This window comes from Panthera uncia, chromosome D2 (genome assembly GCF_023721935.1).
Source record: "Panthera uncia isolate 11264 chromosome D2, Puncia_PCG_1.0, whole genome shotgun sequence".
In the NCBI taxonomy this organism is placed as follows: domain Eukaryota; kingdom Metazoa; phylum Chordata; class Mammalia; order Carnivora; family Felidae; genus Panthera; species Panthera uncia.
The window spans coordinates 41231226-41256305 of record NC_064818.1 but is presented as its reverse complement, the minus strand read 5'-3'; the positions used below and the strand labels follow the sequence as shown (position 1 = coordinate 41256305).

Below are 25080 nucleotides of genomic sequence, written 5' to 3'. Positions count from 1 at the left end.
TGGTCCTTGAGCTTGGTCTCTTTCTAGTGTCTTTATCACCTTCATCTCATTGCTTTTCCCCTATAAAACAGTGTCACAGGAGACAATTTCCAATGGCCTTCATCAGAGGCCAGGTCTGTCTTCATCCTCTCTGAGCCCAGGCACCCTGGCAGGGTCCATGTAGCCCACAGCCTAGCTGGCATGAGGTGACTTCGCAGGTGGACAGCCAAGCTGGCCAGTGCAGGAGCCACTTGCCCCTCACCTCACCACACCTTGCCACACCCTGGCCTCACCTTGCCACACCCTGGCCTCTCTGGGTCTGGGGCTGTTGCCACGGAAGAGGATCCTCCACCCTCTCCCTTAGGACTGGGTGATTCCAGGAGTAATAAGCGGCTGAGTGCTGTGGCCAGGGCTCCCCTCCCTAATCCCCAGTCTGTCTGTGTTTATCCCATGGCCTCAGGTGGGGGCGGGGGGAGCTGATGAGCCAGTGGGCAGCTGCTGGGCTTCCTGAGCTGGGATGACAGAGCAGTCCAGGGACAGGCCCCTGCCTGGGCTACAGAGGAGCCAGGAGCCATGAGGGTGGCAGTGGGCATGCTCTGGCTCCTGGCCCTCTGGGGGCATCCCCCAGCCCACGGCTCCTGCCCATCTCAATGCAGCTGCAGCCTCCACATCCTGGGTGATGGCAGCAAGGCCAGGTATGTCACCAGGTGTGTGGGATGGGTAGCCCGCCGCTTCCCTCTAGCAGCTTGGCTGGGTTGGGAGGGCTGTATGCAGGGCCCTCAGAACATGGCTGGGTGAGACCTCTATCTTCCAGGCCCTTGAGGCCCAAGTGTCCTAGGGGGCTGGTCTGCTTTGCATTGTCTTCCAGCCAGCAGGGCATGAGAAGTACCAAGTCCCTTTCTTTACACGTGGGGGCAGGGGTGGGACAGTGTGCCCACTCCAGGAGATCCATCCTGAGTCCTCCTCCAGGATCCTGGTGGAGGGAAACCCTCCAAAGGGCATGAGAAGTCTCTCTGTTACCTCTTTCTTTTCCTCTCCTTTCTTCCTTCCTTCCTTCCTTCCTTTCTTCCTTCCTTCCTTCCTTCCGTTCTATTCCACCATTCTCTCTATATCTCCCTAGCCCCTTTTCTCCCAGGCCTCTTCCATTCTCTTGCCTCAGCTTCTGGGGTTACCCAGTACAGCCCAGGTATTTCTTACCACCCCACCCAGAATGTGACCACCTGCCTCCTCATGTTTTTCCCACTTTGGGGCACCTCTGGCCCATCCCCCAGGAGCCTCGGCCTCAACATATTTCTATGGGTTTTCCAAAAGCCCAGGAGTGCCCATTCCATTGCAAGCAAGCACCCCTATATCCTCAGCCTTTTCTTTGACTTTCCCCAAGCCCTACCTGAGCTCTGAGAGCACCTCCATCCTCTCCTCCTCCCTTCCATGGGATGTTCCAAAGCCACTGTGATTTGTGGACCCTTGCTCTCCCACCATGGCCCCCTCTCCTTTTCTCTTTGGCAGTCTTTAGACTATCTTTTCTCTGACATCTTCAACTTATCCACTAGTGACCATTGCATTTCCCAACTTGCTTAGGAATTTCAGTCCTTGGCTCAGGGCCTTTCCTACCATCTTTTTAACATTTTAGAATTCCATTCTCCCTTTCTCCCTTGTCTTAGATGGGTGCTGGGAGCCACTGATGATTTCTGATCAGGGCAGCAGTGTTATCAGTGTGACACTTACAATGATCCTGGCAATGGGTGTTGGGTTGATCGGGTGTGAGGGGATGCAAAGAATGGAGAGTCACCCCCCACGAAAGGATACCCTGTGTGGTCTGGAAAACAAGAACTCCGTTTTTGACCCAAGTCTCTGATGGTCCAATTCATATGGATCATCAGAGGTAAGGATTCTCTCCTCAAGAAAAGCCAGGGCTAAGCCCTGAGCCAGCCAGGAAATAGCCTCTGGCCAAGGACAGTGTGACTAGGGTGATGAAGAGCCTCTCCTGCTACTTACAGAAAGCACAGGGCTGAGAGTCACACAGCATCAGTGACAGACCTGGTCCTAGAACCCACGGCTTTAGTTCCATTTCCAGATTTCTTCTCAACTGGTAATTCTGTCATGGGCAGGGACCAGGGGAGGGCTTGTGATACCAGGTTAGCCTTAAGATAGAAAATAAAATTCCAAGGTCAGTTTCCAGGGCTCTAATGTCAGCCAGTAGCCATCTTTCCTCTGAAGCCAGAGCTCTTACCATCAGTTCCACCTGCCTGACAGTCCCATGACTGATAGGCACCAGCCCATCTGCATGGAGCGTCCTATGAGGGCAACGATGCCAGGAAAGGCTATAGGAGGCCCTGAGGTCCCCAATGGCCACAAGCAGATAGCAAAGTCAGACGGAGGCTTCCTCCTCATCCCAGATGCCTTCCTCAGCCCACCTCCAACCAGGGACTGTCAGAGGGTTCCATCCTTACATCTGGATAGCCTGGGTGACCTGCCTATGCTCCATGCTCCCATAATCATGAACTTGTGGGTACTTGTGGATACTGGGGTTTCCTTGGGGGGCCCAGTCTGGGCACCTGGACAGAAGTGTTCCCATGTTCTTTATGCCCAGTTTGCCCCACCAGATGTGCTGTTGGCTCCTGCTGGCTTCTTAGTGGTTTCTTTGATCCCTCCCTTGGTGAATTTCAGGGCATGTTTCTGGTCAACTGCCTTCCTCCCTCCTACATCCAGACCTTCCTCTTTGCAACAGTCAAACTTCCATTATCATTGAAAATATCACTGCCCCCAGTGATATCTTCCTTAGCTGGATTGTAAGCTATTGTATAGGGACAGGGGCTATGAGTCTGATATTCTTCTGAATCTCCACAGCACCCATCCCTCAGTAGGGGCGTCCATGTATACCTGAAGAATGTGAGTGGGTGGGAGCCCCTGTGCCACTGACAAGGAAAAGCAAGTCAAGTTCAGCCAGTCAACTCTGAATAGAGTATTCAGGCTGAACTGATGGAGGCTGTCAGAGTGTGTGTTACATCAGGAAGGCCTGATATGAGCAGTACAAAAAGAACAAGGTCCCCTAGCAAAGCAAAACGTGACCACTGCCCCCACCTGCTCCAGTGTGAGCAGAGAAGCCCTCTAGATGAAATAGGCTGCACAAGGGCTGGGTCCCTCTGGTCTAGCCTCCAAGTTTTATCTTCTTGAGAATCTTTCCCTTTTTACCTTATGTGAGTGTGCTGCTCTCTCCGAGATGGCACGTGACACAGCCTTGAACTGTAGGTTCTTGGACGGCAAGGCCTGCTTCTTTTTATCTCTCTATCCTCTGTTTTAGTGCCAAACTTAATAGAACAAAGTTTAGGAGGTCACTGTCTGGGCAGAGGGATCACTGCAAGGAGCTTTGCAGCGCTGGGATGCAGGAATTTTTGATAGTGGTCAATAAATAGCATTGCACACCTCCAGATGACAGGTCTGCAGAACTGGTACACAGCAGGACCTCACCTAAACCCTGAAACCACCCCGGGGAGGTGGAGTCTGTTGTGGGAAACTGAGGACAATAGAAGTTATATAATATACTCAAGGACACACAACCAGCAAGCAGAGAGCCCAGATATGAATCCAACTGCAGGGGCCAAGTCCTAGCTCTTAAACACCTTAATCACCTCATGGTCCCTCCGGGTCAGGGGAGGCTTGAGGCACCCAGTGAGTGTATGGCTTCGTTTCTGATGCCCAAGTTATATATATAATTGTATGATATGATATTACATATATTATATGTCATATAAGTAATATCACAAAAACTGAGGTATAATTTAACAAAGGAACACTTTTAACACATATATGCAGTGCTGCAGTGCTCAAAATGATCTCAAGATTTATGAATACCATTCATTCTTAATGCACTGTAGGTGGTGTGAGTTGTAAGGGGACACAGAGGTCCTTCAGCCAGGGACAGGACCAAATGGCCCTCTGGGACCCCTGCGAAAGGCTCTCAAAGCAAGAACCCCTCAAAGGGAAATCCGGGGTCTGCTCGTCTGCGGCGCCACTCCAGGGCCCACCTCAGCCTGGAGCCTGGATTTGGCGGTCCCGGTTCCCGTGCAGACCGGGAGGCCTCCTGAAGGAAGGTCCGGGAGGGAGCGGGGTAGGATCGCGGACCCGACAGGACCCTCGCTCAAATGTCCCCCATTTCTGTGACCAGGACGGTGGTGTGCAGCGACCCCGACATGACCCTGCCCCCCGCGTCCGTCCCTCCGGACACCTCCAGACTGCGCCTGGAGCGGACGGCCATTCGCAAGGTGCCCGGAGAGGCCTTCAGGCCGCTGGGCCGCCTGGAGCAGCTGTGGCTGCCCTACAACGCCCTCAGCGAGCTCAGCGGCCTCATGCTGAGGGGCCTGCGCCGCCTGCGCGAGCTGCGCCTGCCCGGGAACCGCTTGGCCGCCTTCCCCTGGGCGGCGCTCAGGGACGCCCCCCAGCTGCGGCTGCTGGACCTGCAGGCCAACCGCCTTTCGGCCGTGCCGCCCGAGGCCGCGCGCTTCCTGGGGAACCTCACCTTCCTCGACCTCTCCAGCAACCAGCTGCTGAGGCTCCCGCAGGAGCTGCTGGCCACCTGGGCTCACCTGCAGACCGGGCCCTTCCTTCCCGGCCACCACACCAGGCTGGTGCTAGGTAAGGGGTGGTATCCTTCACTTGGAGCCAGCTTGGGGAGCTTGGGGGTCTTAGGCAAGTTATTGATCCTCTCTGAGTCTTGATTCTTTACCCGAAAAATAGAAATCACGCCTGCCTTCTGGATCTGAGTGAAGACTGAGAGGCACACACTGGCAGGTTTGGAGCTCAAGCTGCTGCCAGTTCAAATCCCAGCGCTGCTTCTTACTAGCTGTGTGTCCCCGGGGTAAATTGCTTAGCTTCTCTGTGCCTTGGTTCCCCTTCTGTAAAGAGAGAATGGCAATAACATCTATCTCAAAAGGTTGGAGTTGCAAGTAAAAGACAGTTCTTAGGACACAGTAGGTACATGTGGCAGGCACAGTGGTGTGCCACCTGGGTCCCTGTCAAAGTAGAGCTGGCTGCCCAGGTTTTGAGGGCACTGTCAGCAGTGGCCTTCAGCTGCCAGCCCTGTCAGGGACAACCTTAGCTGCAGAGCAGCCTTGCCCAAAGCCACCCATCCTTTCCGGACACAGCCCCTATCCAAAGACCTGTCAGGTGGGAGTCTAAGGACCCAGCTGCTTGGCATGACTCTGATGGGTTATTTCAGCTCCCGAGTCCCCCAGGGATTCACCAGGCCCACTTCTCAGCTCTGTGTCTCCCCCTTCCTTCCTTCCTTCCTTCCTTCCTTCCTTCCTTTCCTCCTTAATGAACATGCTGCACATGTTCATCTCAGAGTCTGCTTCCGGGAAACCCAACTTCCAACAATCTTCAAAACATGTGAACACCCCCACCCCCTTGACAGTCTCCTCTAAGCACTAGGTACTCATACATGGATGGAAGGTGGTCCTAACTCTTTGCTAACTGGTCAGTCCTTACTGGCCATCTGCATTAGTGTGGCACTGAAGCTTCCCTAAGTTTCTTGCTCCCTCACAGAACTTGACCCTCACCATATCCCAGGGGGTAGATAGTGCAAGTATAATGTCCTTTGTTTTACAGATGAACAAACACAACCTGAGGTTTAGTAAGTAGTGGTTTGGGCCCAAGGCTCATGTCAGATAGACTGATTCTCTTTCCTCTGTCCTGTGAGGGGATGGGGAGTTGTGGCAGAGGGTGGGTAGTGGGGAGTGGGTGGATAGTATCAGAAGAGAGCCCTCCTAGCAGCATGTGCCTAGAACATACCTTGGCTCATATAGGGTCCAGCACCAGGGGCTGGAGCAGTCTCAGAATGGTTTGGGGCAGCTCCTGCCCTAAGGCCCGGGAAAGTCTCTCAAGGAGGGAATATTTAGAAGCCTCACTGCCTGCAAACAGGGCAGGGAACAGCAAGCCCCATTCCAGCTCTCTGCAGACTTTCTCATCTGATAAAGGATAATATATAGGATAGTACTCACAGGGAAAAAAATTGTTTATTTGAAAATAACATTTAACTGAATGCCCTTTTCAATATATGTATGCTATATAAATTTCATATATATATATGAAATATCTGATAACTTTACTGCAATGACCATGTCAGGCAGCCAGGGCAAGGAGTGTTCACCCAGTATTACAAATAAGGAAAATGAAGTACAAGCGATCTTCCAGGTCATGCAGCCAGGAAAAGGCCCCCTGTGACTCAGTTTCCCAAAGCAGAGTTGAATGGTTATACTAGCTGACCCCCTCTCTTTGATTCCTTCTTGTTTGTAATAAACCAATGTCTTAACAGGTGAACCATCTCTTTTCCTGCCTAAAACTCATACCTAGCCGTGAGGGTGACAGGTGGCATAATTCATTACAGAAAATTAATATTAATTTTAATTACATAACTCACACATGATTATATGTAAACATTTAAAATATTACAGAAAAAGCTGGGGTGCCTGGGTGGCTCAGTCAGTTAAGCGTCAAACTTCAGCTCAGGTCATGATCTCACAGTCCTGGAGCCTCAGAGCTTGGAGCCTGCTTCGGATTCTGTGTCTCCCTCTCTCTCTGCCCCTCCTCTGCTCATGCTCTCTTTCTGTCTCAAAAATAAATAAAAACATTACAAAAAATTAAAATATTATAGAAAAAGCTAAAGACCCTTTTGTTCCCTCTTCTGATCCCGAATCCTTCTCCCCCTTCTAACAGGTAGCCACTGTTACGTTCATTTGCATGTTCTCTTTTTGAATGCATTTGCAGGGGTGCCTGTGTGGCTCAGTCAGTTACGCGTCCAACTCTTGATCTCAACTCAGGTCTTGATCTCAGGGTTGTGAGTTCAAGCCCTGCGCTGGGCTCTGCACTGGGTGTGAAGCCTCCTTAAAAATAATACATTTATGGGGCTCCTGGGTGGCTCAGTCTGTTGAGCATCCGACTTTGGCTCAGGTCATGATCTCGCGGTTTGTGAGTTCAAGCCCCACGTCGGGCCCTGGTGCTGACAGCTCAGAGCCTGGAGCCTGCTTTGGATTCTGTGTCCCCCTTTCTCACCACCCCACCCCTGCTTGTGCTCTGTCTCTCTCTGTCTTTCAAAAATGAATATACATTAAAAAAATTTTTTTTAATAAAAAAATAAAAAATAAAATTAAAAAATGCATTTACATACACATACATATATAAACATACATACACATAGAAATTTTATCTGTGTTTTACATAAAGTTTCATATTGTATATATCATATTGTTTATATCAACCAGCACTAACTTCTTCACTCAACAATAGGTCTTGGAAGTCTTTGTAAGTTGCTACAAATGGATCAGCTTCATTATTTATAAACTACTGTATAATTTTTAATAGTATCGTTATACTACAGTTAATTTAGCCATTCTCCCTTTACTGGCCCCTTAGATCATTTCCATTATTTTATTAACAGCTATGATGATACAGAGAACATTCTTGACAATGCATTCTTGTGCATGTAGACAAATGTTTCTCTAGGATAGGAACTGAAAAATGGAATAGGTCATGGAGTGTGCACATTAGACAGTTTAATATCAGTCTAATAGTCTCCAAGTGGCTGGGCCAATTCTCACCTCACACCTGTGCTGTGTGAGACCACAAATGCAGGTGTTCACTCTGCAAGTTTATTTGAGTGCCTATCAGTGTGGAAGCTTGGTTCTAGGTGCTGGGGATATAGCAGGGAAGAAGAGAGATGAAAATCTATTCCCTCATGAGGCTAATAATTTAAATGGTTGGAAGATTTAACTTCTGCCAGTCTTAGGGGTAAAAGTTTCCCTGTCATTTAACTTTGCTATTTGCATTCATTCTTTGGGGGCTCAATTGTAAGAAGTGAAAGCCAGGCAGCTCACCACCAGAGCTGGGCGCTCATGATTCTTGGGGTGCAGATGTATCATTAAATGCATTTAACCAGTGACACAGGGTAGCGGTTATGAGAGGGATGGAGTGAAGATGGATGGAAGAAGGTACTGGTATCCTCCCAACTGGTGTTCAGAAGGACCTGAGAGTCACGTGTTACAAGCAGATGTATATGCAACCTCCTCAAACCTTACATTTCCCCTTCCAAATATATCAAATATATGCATGCAAATAAATAATCAAATATATCAAATATATGCATGCAAATAAATAATATGCCATTGATTATTAGACATACTATCAAATTTAATAACAATCTTTGGGGGTAAAAAGACACCACATGAAATGAATTCATTCCATATTTCAGAAATGCAAACATGTAAAAAGGAATTGTGCTTTAGGAATGAACACACATGATACGCCTGTATCTGTAGAAGGTTCTTGGATGTAGAAGGGTGGGTGCAGTGACCTACTGTCATCTTTATAAATAAGTCCAATTTTAAAGTAAAGAGGGCTGGGGATATGACATAGGATTTGATTTCCTGGCCTCCTCACTCCTCCCCTTTTGAGCTTGTATCAAAGGGACCAATGTCAGAGCCACCCTCCTTACTGGGGTGATGCTGAGAGTTCCACACTGAACTGAGAGGACAGGGATCAAGAGTCAGGGGTCACAAAGAATTTTGAGAAATTTATTTTGGCATATTGCAGGTATTGCTGAAATCCTTGCTGCCTGACCAGTAGCCTGAAAGGGTCAGTCCAGGAATGGCAGCAGTAATTGCCAATTTTGTCAGTATGCTGTATGGCTTACCCAAATGCTTAACAGGATTTGTTTTTATTTATGCCTATAGCAACGCTGAAAGGGAAGTACTGCTATCATTCAAGTTGAAGAACCAGCCTTAAAATTGCACAGCTAGAGAGGCAAGGAGCTGGACCTGGAGGCCAGGTCTGCTGACTCTGAGCTCAGGATATGCCTTGTCCTCCCTGACGGGGCAGGGGGGCTGGGCATGGGGATATGAATATCGGGGGCTCACCTCTTACTTGCCCTCTCATCCCTGCAGGGCTGCAGGACAACCCCTGGGTATGTGACTGCCGCCTCTATGACCTAGCCCGTTTCCTGGAAGGCTGGGCCCCAAACCTGGCTTTCATAGAGGCCAGGCTGAAGTGTGCCAGCCCGCGCAGCCTGGCCGGAGTAGCCCTCAGCCAGCTGGAACTGAGGAAGTGCCAGAGTCCGGAGATCCGTCCAGGGGTAGCCAGCCTCAGGTCCCCTCTGGGCAGTGCAGTATTGCTACGTTGTGGGGCCACCGGGGTCCCTGGGCCGGAGATGAGCTGGAGGAGAGCCAACGGGTATGCGCTCAACGGCACAGGTTTGTGAGCTACAGGGACTGTGGTGCTGAGATTGCAGACTGGGTGCGGGGGCGGGGAGTGGGGGGTGGGGGAGGGTGGGGATGTCAGCATCTTTGGTGGGAGGTCAGGTCTGCCGAGGAGAGGGAGGTCAGCTGAGCGAGGCTGTTTACTCCTGTTGTGGCTGAGTGGAGGTAGACAGGCTCTGCCCAGACAGAACATGGGACAGTGGCTTCCATGATGACAATAGCTGTCAACCTGCCCTACATATTCCAGAAGACACTCTGATCAGGGCCCACCCTGGGAGGAACAAAATGCTGCCATTTTGGTGGAAGATACTCTTAGTGTATTGATATTTATAGTAAGTTTCCAAGTTGTGAATGTTAAGCCAGTTTCACTAGGAGTGATTAACAATATGAGTTACCATCTATTGAGCTCCTCAGGTGTTGAGTACATTATGTGCATAATGTCACTGAACTTTAAAGAACAACCTGATTATCCTTTTTGTTTTGTAAGTCAACCGACTCTGAGAGGCTAAAAGCTTGGCCTACAGCACACAGCCTCCCATGTTATTTTTGCTGTGTAGACAGAGATGGTTTATCTCTGGCACAGGATGGTGGGGTTTACCAGAGTCACAGCCTACCTGCGTGCAGACAAGGGGTTGAGGAGGGATCGTTTCTTAGTGCATGACCAGAAAACCGCATGTCCTCGCAGCTCTCTTCGGGGTCTCCTTCAACTAGGCTGGCGAGTGTTGCTCTGGGATTGTGGGTTTGAAATCAATTGACAAACAAACATTGTATAAGGAGCTTCATTATGTAAAACACAAAGTCGAAGACGCTCTGATGGAGGTGGCAGTGTGTCTGGGCAGGGTGGCAGTGTGCTTCCGGCTAGGCCTCTGTCTCGTGTTCACCCTGACCCACCTTCCCCCACAGAGCACAGCCTGCTTCCCTAAGGAGTCCGTTCTATAGGATTCCAGGGCCCTGAAGAATACAGATTTAGAAGGCAGATCATCCTGAGACTCAGCCTGAGCCTAGGTCTCCCCAAATTTGAGCCCAGGTGATCTTGATCCCCTTGGCTAGTCTAAGAAAAGTTGAGTAACTCCCAGTGGTTTCTCAGGATGAAAAGGTCTCCTATGTATACAAGAGCATACACAGTCCAGGGGCCGTGAACTTGACCCTAGGAGGAAGTTTGGGGCAGATGGGCCCACTCATTTTCCTGCTTTATGCCTCTTTCCCCTCAGTGCACCAGGAAGTTGCCAGCGATGGCAAGAGTTGGACGCTGCTGGGCCTGCCTGCTGTGTCCCACCTTGACTCAGGAGACTACATATGCCAGGCCAAGAACTTCCTGGGAGTCTCTGAGACTGTCATCTCCCTGGCCATCACTGAGCCCCAGGCTTCCACAGAACATGGTGGGAGCCCAGGGGCACTGTGGGCAAGGACAGGTGAGGGGGCAGAAGCTGCCGCGTACAACAAGATGGTGGCCAGGCATGTCCCTGACATTCCTGGGCCTGCTGTCCTGGCCACTGGGCCCCCTGTGTCCAACATGAAGGAGGAGCTGACCCTCCAGCACTTCCAGATGGGGATCCCAGGAGAACGCTCAAACGGGCAGGCGGGACGCCAGGAGACCCAGATGGTGAGGTCTCTCAAGGTGGTGGGAGACACTTACCAGAGTGTGACCTTGGTGTGGAAGGCCCCCCAGGCTGGGAGCATAACTACCTTCAGTGTCCTCTATGCTGTCTTTGGGCAGCGCAGCATGCGGAGGGTGGTTGTGCCGCCTGGAAAGACCAGCATCACCATCCGTGGGCTGGTGCCCAAGACCAAGTACGTGGCATGTGTCTGTGTGCGGGACCTGCTGCCCCAGAAGGAGCAGTGTGTCATCTTCTCCACGGACAAGGTGGTAGACGCCGAGGCCACCCAGCGGCTCATCAATGTGGTGGTGATCAGCGTGGCTGTTGTCATCGCCCTGCCCCTCACCCTGCTTGTCTGCTGCGGTGCTCTGCGAAGGCGCTGCCGGAAGTGCCGTTCTGGGGGCTCCGCCGAGGCCTACGTCAACCTGGAGAGGCTGGGCCACAGCGAGGATGGCTCTGAGGAGCTGTCCCAGCACAGCCTCAGTGAGGCCGACAGGCTCCTCTCGGCCCGTTCCAGCCTGGACTCTCAGGTCTTGGTGGGCAGGGGGGGCAGACGGATCAATGAGTACTTCTGCTGAGGGGGGTGCTCCCCTCCAGGTGCCCACACACCTGCCACGTCCACTTTCTGTCTTCTACTCTCACCTGCTTACTCTGACACCTGAGCCCACACTCACCCACTCTTGCCCACTTGGGTTCCTGCTTACTCATACGTGTGCACACAGTGACAGCAGCTAACACTTATTAAGCACTTACTATGTGCCAGGAAGTGTTCTAAGTGCTTTACATACACTGACTTGTTTAATTCTTATAACAACCCTTTGCAGAAGGCCTTCCCATTTTCCTGGAGAAGAAACGGGGATTGACTGACTTGCTTGTATCAGTCAGTTTTTCCCATGTAACAAATAAAAGCAAAATCTCAGGGGTATGTAGCAACAGGCACTATTTTCACCCAACCTACAGGTCTGTGGGTTGACCAGGGTGTCTCTGCTTCATGAGTTCTATTTGGGGCCCAGGATGAAGAGTCAGTGGCTACTTGGGGCAGTCTTTCTAGGAGAGGTCAGATGATATCAGAGGAATGAACAAAGATAGGCAATGTCTCTTAAGTGCTTGGCTTTAGAGCTGGCACATTGCCATTTCTGCCCATATTCTCTCTGCCAAAGCCAAGTCCCATGGCCAAACCCAACTTTCACGTGGCATCAAAGGACAGCTCTGCCAGGGAGGTGATGGGGGGCAGGAAATAGTTTGCTGAGCAGTGATCTAATTCACTCTATTGCCCACAATGTATACACAACTAGAAGGTGGCAGTTCTGGAGTCAGGATCAGGCAGTTGGTTCCAGGGTTGACAGTCCTTACCATGCCCCTCTTCTGCATCTTGATTACATTTATGCTAACTCATAGGCACTCACACATGCAGTCCCTTGATGCATTAGCCAAATTTGTATAGTCACACACACACACACACACACACAGACCCACGCTGTGCCCTCACTGTGTACACTTACGGGTTCTAACCTTTTTTTTATGGGTGCCATTCTGCCTAGAGATAATCGTTCAATTTCAATAAATTCAGTGAATTTCAATAAATTTGGTTTGGATGATGCTCAAGAGACCACTGCTTATTTACTCTCAGATGTCAGGCTGGAGGAATCTGAGAGACCCTCCGTGGTAGGCGACACAGTGCACCCAATGCTGTCTGGCACACAGCTCACCTCTGTTTCCACGTAGCAGTCTTTGTTAGGATTACTGACATTACCTGCATTCCTGAGGGTGTCTCAGGGCTTTCCCAGTTACTCAGTGAGCCACTTCAAGGTGGGATTCCTGTTCCATTTGCCTCAAGTTGGGAAGCCTCTGAGACACCTCTGTGAACAGGTGAAGATGAATGTTTCCAGCAGAAGGGTCAATGTCTTGTACACAAGTCCGGGCTTTCATAAGGGGAGAATTCAGGGTGTTTGGTACCAAGGCCTTTAGACAACAACGGAGAAAATTTGGGTACAGCAAGCAATCCCAGGGAACTATCCTGCTGGTATCGCCTAAAGTTACTGTACTCCCTCTCACATTTACAAAAGACCTTACAACATCTGACCTTACAACATATTTCCTTGCTTTCTCTTATTTGATTTTTACAACAACCCATTATGGAGGATGAGCTGCTTGATTTTACAGATGAAAAAAACTGAAGCCCAAAGAGTTGACTGATTTGTAGAGGGTAGTGATCAATTTTCTTGGAGGATCTAAGTCTTTGATAACTTTCTGGCCAAGCTGAAGGTCACTATTCAGTGTTGATCTCTACAACGTGATCTACAGCAAGTTCATTATGGGAATGGATTTTTTCAAGTCATTGAAAACTGTAGGAACCATAAGACCACCAGTACACATGAGTATGGAATTTCCATATGTGGATATTTTCTGCCCATCTACTCAGAGGGTACATCTGACTATAACTTATGGGCCATAGCCATTGGTAAGAGAAATTATTTGGTTGGAAGATGACAAAACCATTGTCTACAGCATGGGTCAACAAACATATTCTGTAAAGAAAGCCAGATAGTAAATATTTTAGGCTCTGTCACTACTACTCAGCTCTTCTGATGGAGTGTGAAAGCAGCCACAGACAATATGTAAGTTATGGGCATGGATGTGTTCCAATAAAATGTTATTTACAAAAACAAGTGGCAGGTTGGATTTGGCTCTCAGGCTGTAGCTTTCCAAACCCCAACGTAGATTCATTAAGACATTTCTGCTATTGAGACCCAAGACTCAATTCTGATTGTTTGATATATGAGACTGATAGGCACTCCCCAAATCAGAACAAATTAAGTGGATGAAAGCAGCCATCTACTGAAATGATTAAGATGTTTTCTCTAAATGATTGGCTGAGCCAATTAAGATTGAACAATTATTGGCCCAAAGACAATAAACATCCAGTCAGTTTTATTAAACCTTGTTTGAAGAAAATTCAGGAACTTGAAAGCAAGAATTTGTTAGTATTTATTCAACATCATGTGAATGTGTGTGTGTGTGTGTGTGTGTGTGTGTGTGTGTGAGAGAGAGAGAGAGAGAGAGAGAGAGAGAGAGAGAATTCAAACTTATCAATAATTCATTAAGACCTGCTTTAGTGGGTCTGGAAGGAATGACTCCAAAGATAGTCAGCCGCCAATTTCCATCTTGTCAGTCTTCCTTTGTGTGTTCTGTCTTCCCTGGTTTGTTCTTGTAGAGGGGAACCATCCTGGATTATGTTCATAAATATTCACGTAACTGGAAAAAAATTAATTCCCGCTCTAAAAAATAAACTGATGTCTGGTTTATATATTGATCTTTTGGTATATGAGTCTGATTAGTATAAGTTGGTCCCTGAAAACCTTTTAGAGGGCAGGGAAAATAATTTCTTGTCTCCCAGTGATGAAGACCAACCTACACCAGGGTGGTCCCACAGCATGGTATCCTTGGAAGCCTTGTTTGGAGGTTGAATGAGATTGTGGCATCTCCATCATGTCTTTTTCTAACTACAACATAATTATTTCTTTTAACCTAAGCAGGGCGTATGTCCAATGTCACTTATCTCAAGTAGCATGTGTAAGTTGCAAGGTATAAAAGGCAAGTAACAGAAAATGTATCCTAGAAAGTTGATGTAGGGTATTGAAATTACTCAGTGACCAGTGCCTTTAAAGATCCTAGAGCTGGAAATGTTTGCTTTAACTATCATATAATCCAGTGGAGACAAAAACAAACTTAAGAGTACTTGAACATGTTATTTGATTGCAAAGGTATTGTAGTCAGGATAGGTTAGGCTTATGCTATGCTAACAATTCCCAAATTTCAGTGGCTTAATATAGAAAGGTTTATCCCTGCCTTTACAGAGTCTCTTGAGTCTGTGGTAAATGTGGATGGAGGGTAGGCTCTGCTCCATTTATTCACTCAGGGGCCCGGGCTAATGAAGACTCCACCACCTGGAATGTTAACACTTGCTGTACCAAGGGAGAAGAGAACCTGGAGAGTCATGTAGGGGCTTTTAAAACATTATTTCCTCTAAAATTCCATTAGCCAGAATTTTAGTTGGATAGCCCACCTATTCAAGGGAGCTTGGGAATGTAGTCATTTGTATGTCCATCACAGGCATGCCATTAGCATGGGTAGCCAGGAAGACATCTCAGATGGGGTTGGCAGCAGATGGAAGACTGAGAGCACTAGGTTGAAAAGAGGGAAAACAGCATGCCTGCTTCTGGATATGTCACCTAGTTCTCTGTCTGAGCCATCCCAAAGTTCTACTAACATCAGGGTGCCATTTTCCAAATGAATAGATAGAAAACTCTCTTATTAAGGTTCTATTAAGACTGGCCAGGGAGCCACCACACAGAGGCTATTTATATCTAATTATTTCATAAACAGAATGTCTCTTCTCTCATGACTATCTCTACTAATAATTCTAACAGCCAAGTTCCTGAACACATCCTACTGGAAGGGAGATGAGGGTGTCATATTCTCAAACTCCTTCCCCTTGTGGTTAATTCTCTTGAGTTTTAGGGACACCACTTAACCACTAGTAATTTAAGGTAAATGACATAACCCAGCTTTAATTGCCCCAGTCTCTTGCCTTAACTGAAAACATAGGTGTTCCCTGTGCCCATATGCCAAATAAGGAAACCAGGAGATGAAGGGGTCAGGAGAGGAGAAGGAGCAGTGCAGAAGTGGCCTGCATGAATCCAGAAATGACATGCCAGGGGATACTCTTCTCAAGCTTTCATCAAACCACTAAAAAGTTAGGTTCAGCTGGATTCATTTGAAGAGGATAGCATGGGATGAACAGGGAAGAAATTGTGGGGGATGAAGATTTCTTTAGGCCCTTACATTTTGAGGTGAGAAAAGAATTCACTAGTGGGTTGTGATGCAGTGAATTGAATCACATTTTTTTTTTCAAAAAACAAGCTTGAAAAAATTTTGGCCAGCCTGGTACAAGTTCTCTGGAGTGAGAATCAGAATTGTCTGCCATCAGGCCAAACTGGCTGGGCCCTTGGGCACCCCACCCTCAGTTGCTATATGTGGTTTTCTTTGGGAAGGGCATGACCTCATGCAAGCAATCCTTGCAGCTGAGCATCAACTTATTCCTTGAAGGGGCTCTAGGCAGCACATCTCCATGTCTAGCACAAGTTTTGCACCCATTTCACTCTCTTTGTTTTGATTTCTACCTTGAGAGGAACTTCAGAGATCTATCCAGATTGTAGAGCTAGACAAAAAACTCAAGCAAATATATCTGGCTTGGATAGAAAGCCTGGAGTGTAATCAGCTTAGTTGGTGACCCATTTCCCCCCTCACTGGTTAACTGCTAAGCGGATTTTCTTCCTTGAGGCCTTTTGTAGGGTACAATGTATATCATGAGTCTTAAGGGAACTCATGGAATTTCAATATTCACCAGAAAATACCCCAAGTAATAGGAAAGTAGACTTTTCTGCTTTTCAAGAGTCTGTTGGTGTGGGAAGGGAATCAATATATCTACTGTATGTTAGGTACTTTATTCTATATAACCTCAAATTTTCCTAGAAATGTTATGACGTGTTTATTAATTTCCCTATTTTTCAGAGGAGAAACTGAGATTCATGGAGCTTAGTGACTTTCCAAAGATCTCAAGACAAGGAAGCATAAGCTAGAGAGAAGATCCCACAGGGTCTATGAAGTTTTGTCCACCAGTGAATTCCTGACACCTAGAAATTGTGTGGTTTAGAGCACATGGCCAATGTTTGTTGAATGATTACTGAGTAACGAAGTACCCCAAATCACACATATCTCACCTTAAAATGTAAGCCTTTATCATGTGACACACACAGCATTCAGGATCCAGGATAAGAAACACACTTTGGTTTAATCAGAAAACACAATCTTGTGGTTTAACCTCTGCATCATGATGCTTCTCTGACTCTGGTCATCCAAGTGGTAAGAACAGCTGCCTTAATACAGTAGAGGAATGAATCCATCACACCAGGTGTGGAGAGAAAGCCAGAGATGGGAGTGGTCACATCTTTGTTACCCACCATGCATTCACTTCTAGAGAGTTGTTGAAAATTCTAGCTTTCAGGAGCCAATTGTGATGAAGTATTGGATGGATTCTGGCCAAATAACTTGAACCATAGTGCTCAGGATAGTATTACTTGCTGGTTTCTTGGATCTTTTTGTAAGAAACTGAGGAAAGACAGTATCAGTGCTGAATAGGACAACTGGCTTAGAGTTTGCTTTCTAGACTTGAGAACTAGAAAAAGGATAAATTTTGTGACCTTAGTTAAGACACATAGCTCTCTCTTCATGAGTTCTTATTGAGCTTGTGATCTGGGCCATAACAGACCTCAGAGCATCCAGGGACTTTGCCACTGCTGTGCTGACCTACATCACCATGGATTACCGATAATAGGATTTGCCACTCGGAAGCTTGGACTATACTTGCTCAAAACTTGCAAGGTAGTTTCTTACAGAGGAATATGGCTTCAGTTTCTCACTATTGCCTGCTAGTTCTGGTCTTTCTGGATTCACATGCAGCTCAGCCATCCTGTCTACCAGGATGTACCTGCTCAGAGGACAGTTTCGGCAGGTGCGCTGTGCTAACAAGATGCCAGAAGGTTGTAGGGGATGGGTTTTATTTGGGGAAGTTGTGGAGTGGGAACAGGCCTAGATTTGGCAGGAAATCAGCAAATCTCTAGTTGGTGCTGAACTTTGGAGAATTGTGCACTTTTACCAAAATGGGTCTCTTTTATTTCAAGTGAATGGCATATATATTTTTTCTTCTAATTCATACATCTAATGCCAGAATAAACCTGATCTCACTTCCCTGATGTTCGTCTTAAAGATATTGTGGTTTCTTGTACAGGGCTCTGCAGTGCATGTCTACCTCTTTGGGAATGATCCCAAGGAAACTTCCTGAAGAGTTAAAGCGGTTGAGAATTGAAAATTCACCCTTATTCGAACTGCCCCAAGGGTCCTTCATCAACATGAGCACGTTGGAATACCTTTGGCTTAATTTTAACAACATCACTGTGATACACCTAGGAGCCCTGGAGCACCTGTCAGAACTGAAAGAGCTGAGACTGGAGGGGAACAAACTTCGTTCAGTGCCATGGACAGCATTCCAAGCCACCCCTCTTCTGAGGGTCTTAGATCTCAAACACAACAGGATTGATGTGCTCCCTGAGCTGGCTCTTCAGTTCTTGGTCAATCTGACCTACCTTGACCTATCCTCCAATAGGCTTACAGTTGTATCCAAGGGCATCTTCTCGAACTGGCTGGCCTACCAGAAACCCCATCAGCCTGGCTGCGGAGCCAGGATTCACTCCGGTTTGGTGCTGGCACTGCACGACAACCCCTGGCTATGTGACTGTCGCCTGAGGGGACTTGTCCAATTTGTAAAGTCCAACAGCATTCCGGTCATCCTGGTGAATTCCTACCTGGTGTGCCAACACCCTCTCTCCAAAGCAGGGCAGCTTTTTCATGAAACTGAGCTCAGTGTTTGCATGAAGCCACAGATCTCAACCTCCAATGCCAGTGTCACCATCCAGATGGGACAGAATGTGACCCTGAGATGCCTGGCACAGGCCAGTCCCTCACCAACCATTGTATGGACTTATCCTCTGAGCGTGTGGAGAGAATTTGATGGTAAGCCACATGGACCCTCTCAATGTGTCTTGGGAAAGACTGAGGTCTACAGCAACCCTATCCTCAGTAGAGAGGTTCTAAACTGGGTCAATCATGAAATAAGGGTGTGGGGAAGATTGGGATAGCCTTAAATTATACTCACCACAACAGGAAAGTTTCCAAGATATAGTTCCGCTATTGGCATGATTTTAAGTGATTGCATACAGATCCCTATAGGATATACATGTATATATGTAACTATATGTATTGGAGCTGGCTTAACATATTATATAAATATTATAAAATTATACATGAACAAATATATTCTCTGAGAGTCTTCTAGATGCAAAATATGATGCTATGTATTTTTAAATCATAGAATTTCTGACTAGGACTCATTCTAGAGACTATTACTTATTTCTTAAATTTGCTGGAGCAGACTTATCTGGGGTATTTGTTTGAAATAAGATTTCCAGGCTCCTGCCCTGGAGATTCAGATTTACTGTGTCCAGGGGAGGACCTAAGAATAATGTAAATTAACAAGAGTTCCCTCTTCTCCCCTCTTTCTTTCCCCAACTAATTCTTACCATTTGGCAAGGTTGGAAATTCCTACATATAGACTGAATTTTACACTTCCCACCACTGTGTTGTTCAGACCTTATCGGCTTAAAGTTGTACTACTGGGACCCTGGATGAGGAAGTGACCTCCATGGGCCTCACAACTGGGATTCAAACCTGCCTCTCATTTTCTGAAATTATATGGTCTGCTTTCATACATTAGATGGAATCACCTTTAATGCTACCCTGCATCACTGGGACATATCACAGGCCAGAGGTGGCTTCCCTACGGATATCCTGAAGTCTAGAAGACAACTAGAAATATCTGAGTAAAACTTGAGAAATATAGTCAGTTATCCAGATATTTGTTATGCATAGTGAAAAACCACTGGAAGATTAAAAAATACCTAACTAACTGAACGGTTGATTTTTTCCCATCATTTTGATCACATCTTATTGGCTTGAGGTTAAATACCAATGAAGGAGAAATGTAGGGTTTATTGTTGTAGCCTTTTTAAGAGCCGTGAGATGCATGCATGTCGTTTTTAATGCTTTGAAGTCAGTTTCTTTGGTACCATATTATACGTATCCTCTCAGTAATAACAACAGCTAGCACTAAGCACTTAGTATCAAACCTACATAAAGGATACTATTATCATCCCGTTTTACTGATGAGAAAATTGAAGGCAAGAGAATCTTAGCAACTTGTCCAAGACCATATACTTATTAAGGGATAGAACCCAGGCATTTGGCTCCAGACTCTGAGCCTCTCTATACCTGGCAGGCAAAAAAGACCCTTCTTGAAGCTCACAGTATCACATGGTGGCAAGAGATCTCCCAGAAACCATGCTGTTGGCTCAGTGAGGCTTCTAGTAGTTTGGTGGGAGCAGCTAGTGAAGTTGACAATGTGGTTTCCGTAGGCAGAAGAGCAAGGTTCCAGATCAGTCACTACCTCTGATCATTTCTCACAAGGGGCAAGTTGCTTAATCACTCCAATCCTCAACTTCTTATGTGTAAAAATGGGGTACTTACCTTACAGGGGTGCTGAGAGGCAAACACCTGGCACCAAACATATGCTTAATAAATCATCACCTTCAGCTCAGAAAAATAATAATAATTAGCATTGCTGAACGCTGTCCAGCTTTCTATCAGAGAAATATTTATTGGAACTGTTTTGCTCTCTCCCCACCCAGTGTTGACCTCATCTACTGCAGAAGATACTGCTCTGTCGGAGCTGGTCATACCTGCTGCCCACCTGGTGGACAGGGGTAATTATACCTGTGTGGCCTCCAACTCCATCGGCAGGAGCACCCTTGTCATCTCCCTCCAAGTCCAGCCTGCCCAGACCCTGTCTGTGCCCCATTCTGCCTTTTTCCCCTCAGATGGCAATGCCTATGTTGACCTGAGGGTCGTCAAGCAGACAGTGCATGGGATTCTGCTGGAGTGGTTTGCAGTGGCTGACACCCCTGAGGAGAAATGGTTCACCCTCTACATTGCATCAGATGAAACACTCAAGAAGGAGGTGGTCCACATCGGCCCCGGGATCAACACGTACGCCGTGGATGACCTCCTTCCCAGCACAAAGTATGAGGCATGCCTCAGCCTGGGGGGCCAGCCCCCACGCAGGGGCCGGTGTGTGGTTTTTGTGACAGGCAGAGACCATGGCGAGCTGGAGGGACGGGAGCGCCTCCTGCACATTACAGTGGTCCTGTGCGCTGTGTTGCTGGCGGTGCCTGTGGGCGCCTACGTCTGGGCAGCCCAGGCCCCCTGCAGCTGCAGGGAGTGGGGGCTGCACTGCTGTCCTCACCGCAGGAAGGCTCCCAGGTGCCCCCGTGCTGTGCCACAGCACAGGGACTGCTCCTATAGAGAGCACATAGCTGTCTGTGAGGACCGCCTGGGGCACAGAGACGATGAAGGGGATGAAGAGAAAGATGAAAAGGAAGACAGGGGCTGAACAGCTCAGGCTGGGGGCAGGGGGTGGGGGGAAGCATGGTCCTTTAATCCCTAAACCCACCCTCTGTGGCAACTCTACTTGGCTTGACCCATTCATTCAATAGTATTTATTGAGCACCTACTCTGTTCCAGGCACCAAACTTGACACAATTCTTCACAGAAGGGATGGCAATGGAGCTTTGTCCTGTCCAAATAGTTATCTTATTATACATGGTGACTGGAAATCAATAAATGTTACTCTTTCCATATATATAGCTCCGTAACATTTACACATAACATTTCACATGTGTTATCCTACTGGAGAAAGGTAGAATTCTACCCCCCCTTTTTTTTCACAGGTGAAGAAGCTGAAGCCCAGAAAGTTACTTGTGTACCATCACCCATCTAGCTGCTGGTGGAGGCACCCCCTGACGGGAGCTCGAATGCCATTGTTTCCTCTAAATGTCTATTTTGCAATATTCTTGTGTCTTCCATTGTTCAGAAAGTATTATTCTTCCTCTTACTGGAAAACTCCCAATGAGATCACATAGGTTTGATATTCCAAAGATCTGCCCTTTGGGGCAGTGAGAGCCCGGTGGGTGATGTGACTCTCTATTTGTGGGTGCCTGTGCTCCTGTGACCAGTCCTTTGGTGTTCGTGAGAGCCTGGGGCCATCAGCACTGAGGAACAGGAAACTGGCTGTAGCCCAAGGCTCATGCTCCAGTGATTGTTAGAAAGTAGAGTTGTAGTCCCAGAAGGAATAGAACCTATGTAAAAATCATATGACTATATAATTATTATTATTGTCATCATTTACAAAGGGAGGCTACAGACTCCCGATTTGTACCTAGTCTGTGACATCCTGAGTTTCAGGCTTGTTTTTTTAGCCCCGTGTCCCTAGCATCTCAGCGCTGAGCACAACAAATGTTTGCTACATGAGTGATGACATAACCCCCACTCCCTTCCCCTATTGTTTCAAGCTCTCCTGTTAAAGCCCTGAGAGCTGATTGTCTCCTCTTATCTGGGTGTACGTGGGGTAGAGGGTTCCCCGTGAACCCCAGAGATAGCTCATTGTCCCTCTGGGCAGCCCTGCTGTTGCTAATCTTTCCCAGGGTTTGAACCCACATCTGTCTTTTGCAGCTTTTCCACTAGCCACAGGAAAATCCCCTGGAGCCTGTTGAGTATAAACTGGCCTCCCTGTGACATCCCTAGAAATATTTCCTCCCTCCTTCCCACCTTCCTCACCAATTCTTACTCTTTCTTCCAGGTCCATTTCGAGTATCACTTCCTCCAAGCCTTCAAAAAACATAACTACAAAGACATTATCACACCTAAGAACATATATTTTAAAATTATATATGTGCATATATAGTTATATATACATAGGTATATAAACAACACATTCATACATGTAATGCAGAAGAGAATTTGTTCATGAGAAATTTCCCGTGATAAATTTTGAAGAAAAGTGGTTAGAGCAAAAGGCAAGAGCTTGTACTTCTGTTGGCCTCTGTGTGTTTTCTTCCAACAGCATCAGAGGCTGTCCACAGGTCTGGAGGGTACAGCAATTATGAAGGAGCCTGGGGCTACCATGAAGGCAGCAGTAGGTGTTCTGGCCTCCACTCCTAGCAAAGAAAGCTTCATGGCAGGCACAGGACAGAAGGGAGAGGAAGGGGGAAGGGGCCATGGAGGACAAGTATAATACAGCAGTGAGAATCAGGAGTACCTCAGTGAGCAGGGCCAGTGTTCATTCAGCCACTCCTATGAACATGGAAATTTAGGGAGAGGGAACAAGGTCTAGAGAGGATTTCTGGGAATCTGATTAGTTTAACAGCCTTAGAGAGACCTTTTAAAAATTCCGAGGGTAAAGATGCATATTATTCAGATCAATCAGGCGATGTGACAGCGGAAGGGGGACACGTTAAGGCACAGACCATGGAACTCAGTTTCCTGGGCTTAAATTCTTACCGGCTTTGTGATGTTACGCAAGTTACTCTCTTTTTCTGTGCGTTACTGTCCTCATTTGTAAATTGGGAATAATAATACTACCTACCTCATAGGGGTAGTATTTCCCAATGATTAATGACTTTTCACATGGAAAGCTCTCAGAACAATGTCTGGCACACAATAAATGTCATCACAATAAACATTAACACCATTGAAAGCATCCGTGTCCGTCTGTGTTCTCTTTCAATGTGACTCAATATACAGACTGGGCCATTTGGAACATCAGATCTTACTAGGATTATGTGTGTGTGTATATGTATAAATATATATGTAATAATACGATATCTATGCTAATACCCTTCACATTCTGTTCAATTAATGTTTAACTAGTGTTCTTTTCTGTTTAATGTTTAAAAGATGCTATCGTTTCAGATTCATTTGTTATGCTCTTGGGAATATTATCTATTTAGAGCTTAGGCCAAATAATTTTAAGGTGAGTGCCTTTGGATCAGAAGTCATTTGTAAGCAGGGTGACTTACTTTTAGAATGAAGCCTTTGCTCGCCCCAGGCATCTGCTATTGTCAACCTGAGGAAGGGATTTTGTCCTTTTTCTTGTTTCTTCCTTTCTTCTGGTATGTTGGAGCCTGTACACCTAACACCCGGCCTGGCACCGACAGTATGCTCAGAACAAGTGTTATTAAAAGAATGATTGAGTAAATTATTGATAAGTAAATAAATGGCTGGACCTCGTTCAGCTAAAAACATGCATTTGCACAATTTCATAATGTCACACAGATGACCCCAACATCACCAGCCTGTTGCTACAAAATAAAGTTGCTTACTTTATTAATCAATTTATGGTTGGTGAAGTCAACCACTTTATTCTGGAAACTAGGCCCTTCACAGCACCACCCCCCCAACCCCACCCCACCCAGTTATTTCTGTGAATCTCCTAAGGGACCCTCCCTGTGTCCACATGGCAGCCTGGCAGCTTTACTCCTCGATGGCATCTTCCCCATGCTCCCCATCCATCCTCCCATGGCCAGGGCCCTTGAAGACTATCAGAGAAGCATTACCATTGCCAACAGATGCCAACATCCATGCTAGGTGGGCTGACCCCGGCTTCTTTCAAAGCTTCCAGGCTTCAGAATAGCAGAATTGCAGAAATCCTTATAGAAGCAGGAGACTCTCGCTGTGCCCCAGCTCTTGCCACATTTTACCAGCTGGGTTCTGAGGGACAGCTGTTCAGTACAGAGTCCCCCGGGTTCTCTTAGGGACAGTCTTATCAGTTCCTAACTCCTTCAGAACGCAGATGCTCAGCTGCACAGGTCACAGAGCTATTGCGTCTGCCCTGCCATCCTCCACTTCTCTCCAAGTCCACTCTCCTCTCTTCTCCTAGTGTGGAGGAGAGGCTCCCACGCCTAGCAGTGGGCAGAAGCAACCTGGGGGTAAGCATGCGCAGGAGTCCTCGCCTCCAGGATATGGTGTTCTAGCATGTGGACATCCTCCAACGTCCTCTAGTACCTCTAGGACAGAGTCTATCTTCTGAGCTCGTATCAGCGCATACAAAGCTGGTGCGAGGTGCTTTACATAGATTAGCCCTTGGCAACTTCATAGCAATCATTTTTCACACCATGTATTGATGAGGGAAGTGAGGCCCAGGGAGGCTTGGTCTCTTGCCCAAAGTCACACTTAAGTGGCAGAGCCAGGATTCAGACTCAGGGCTGTCAGATTGTAAAGCGCCATGTTATTTCGTACAATTAAAAAGTCTGACCTCAACCATAGGAAAAACACACGCTGTTCTGAAGATTCCTTGGAGACACATCTGCTGAACGTCCACTCCGTTTTTTAGGGCCCAGAAGTGGGAAGGCCTGCCTAATCTGTCACCCCTTGCCTCCCAGTTCATTAGCTGGAGGCTTAAAATTGTGCCGGCTTGTAGTCCAGGTCTGTCCCCTGTGGCTGGGCAGGCAATCCCTTGGCCCCCATCACTCCCTAATGCAGTAGAACTTGGCCCAGCTCACTCCCACTGGCTGGGGGTCACTTCCAGTATCTCCACATTTGCTGGAACCTTAGGTTTAGCCACACCTTCCTATTCATTCTCAGTATGGCTCTTGCCAGCAACTAGGTACTTTCCCCATACTTCCCAGTGCAGGAGGTTGCCCACAGGTGCAGTTTCCAAGAGTGCCTCTACCTTGGTTCAAGCTTTGGAT

At 47.3% G+C, this 25080-nt stretch overlaps 2 protein-coding genes across 2 annotated transcripts; both read left to right on the top strand.

The window, feature by feature from the left end:
• Positions 1–552: 552 nt before the first annotated feature.
• LRIT1 (leucine rich repeat, Ig-like and transmembrane domains 1) lies at positions 553–12359 on the top strand. The gene is made up of 4 exons (XM_049645322.1): positions 553–674; positions 4145–4611; positions 8913–9218; positions 10436–12359. Exons 1-4 carry the CDS (start codon positions 553–555, stop codon positions 11398–11400), a joined length of 1860 nt encoding a protein of 619 aa, XP_049501279.1. The 3' UTR covers positions 11401–12359.
• A 4927-nt stretch (positions 12360–17286) lies between these two features.
• LRIT2 (leucine rich repeat, Ig-like and transmembrane domains 2) lies at positions 17287–20945 on the top strand. Its single transcript, XM_049646645.1, has 3 exons — positions 17287–17396; positions 17673–18454; positions 20185–20945. The coding sequence occupies exons 1-3, from the start codon at positions 17287–17289 to the stop codon at positions 20943–20945; spliced, it is 1653 nt and encodes a 550-aa protein (XP_049502602.1).
• The last annotated feature ends 4135 nt before the right edge of the window (positions 20946–25080 follow it).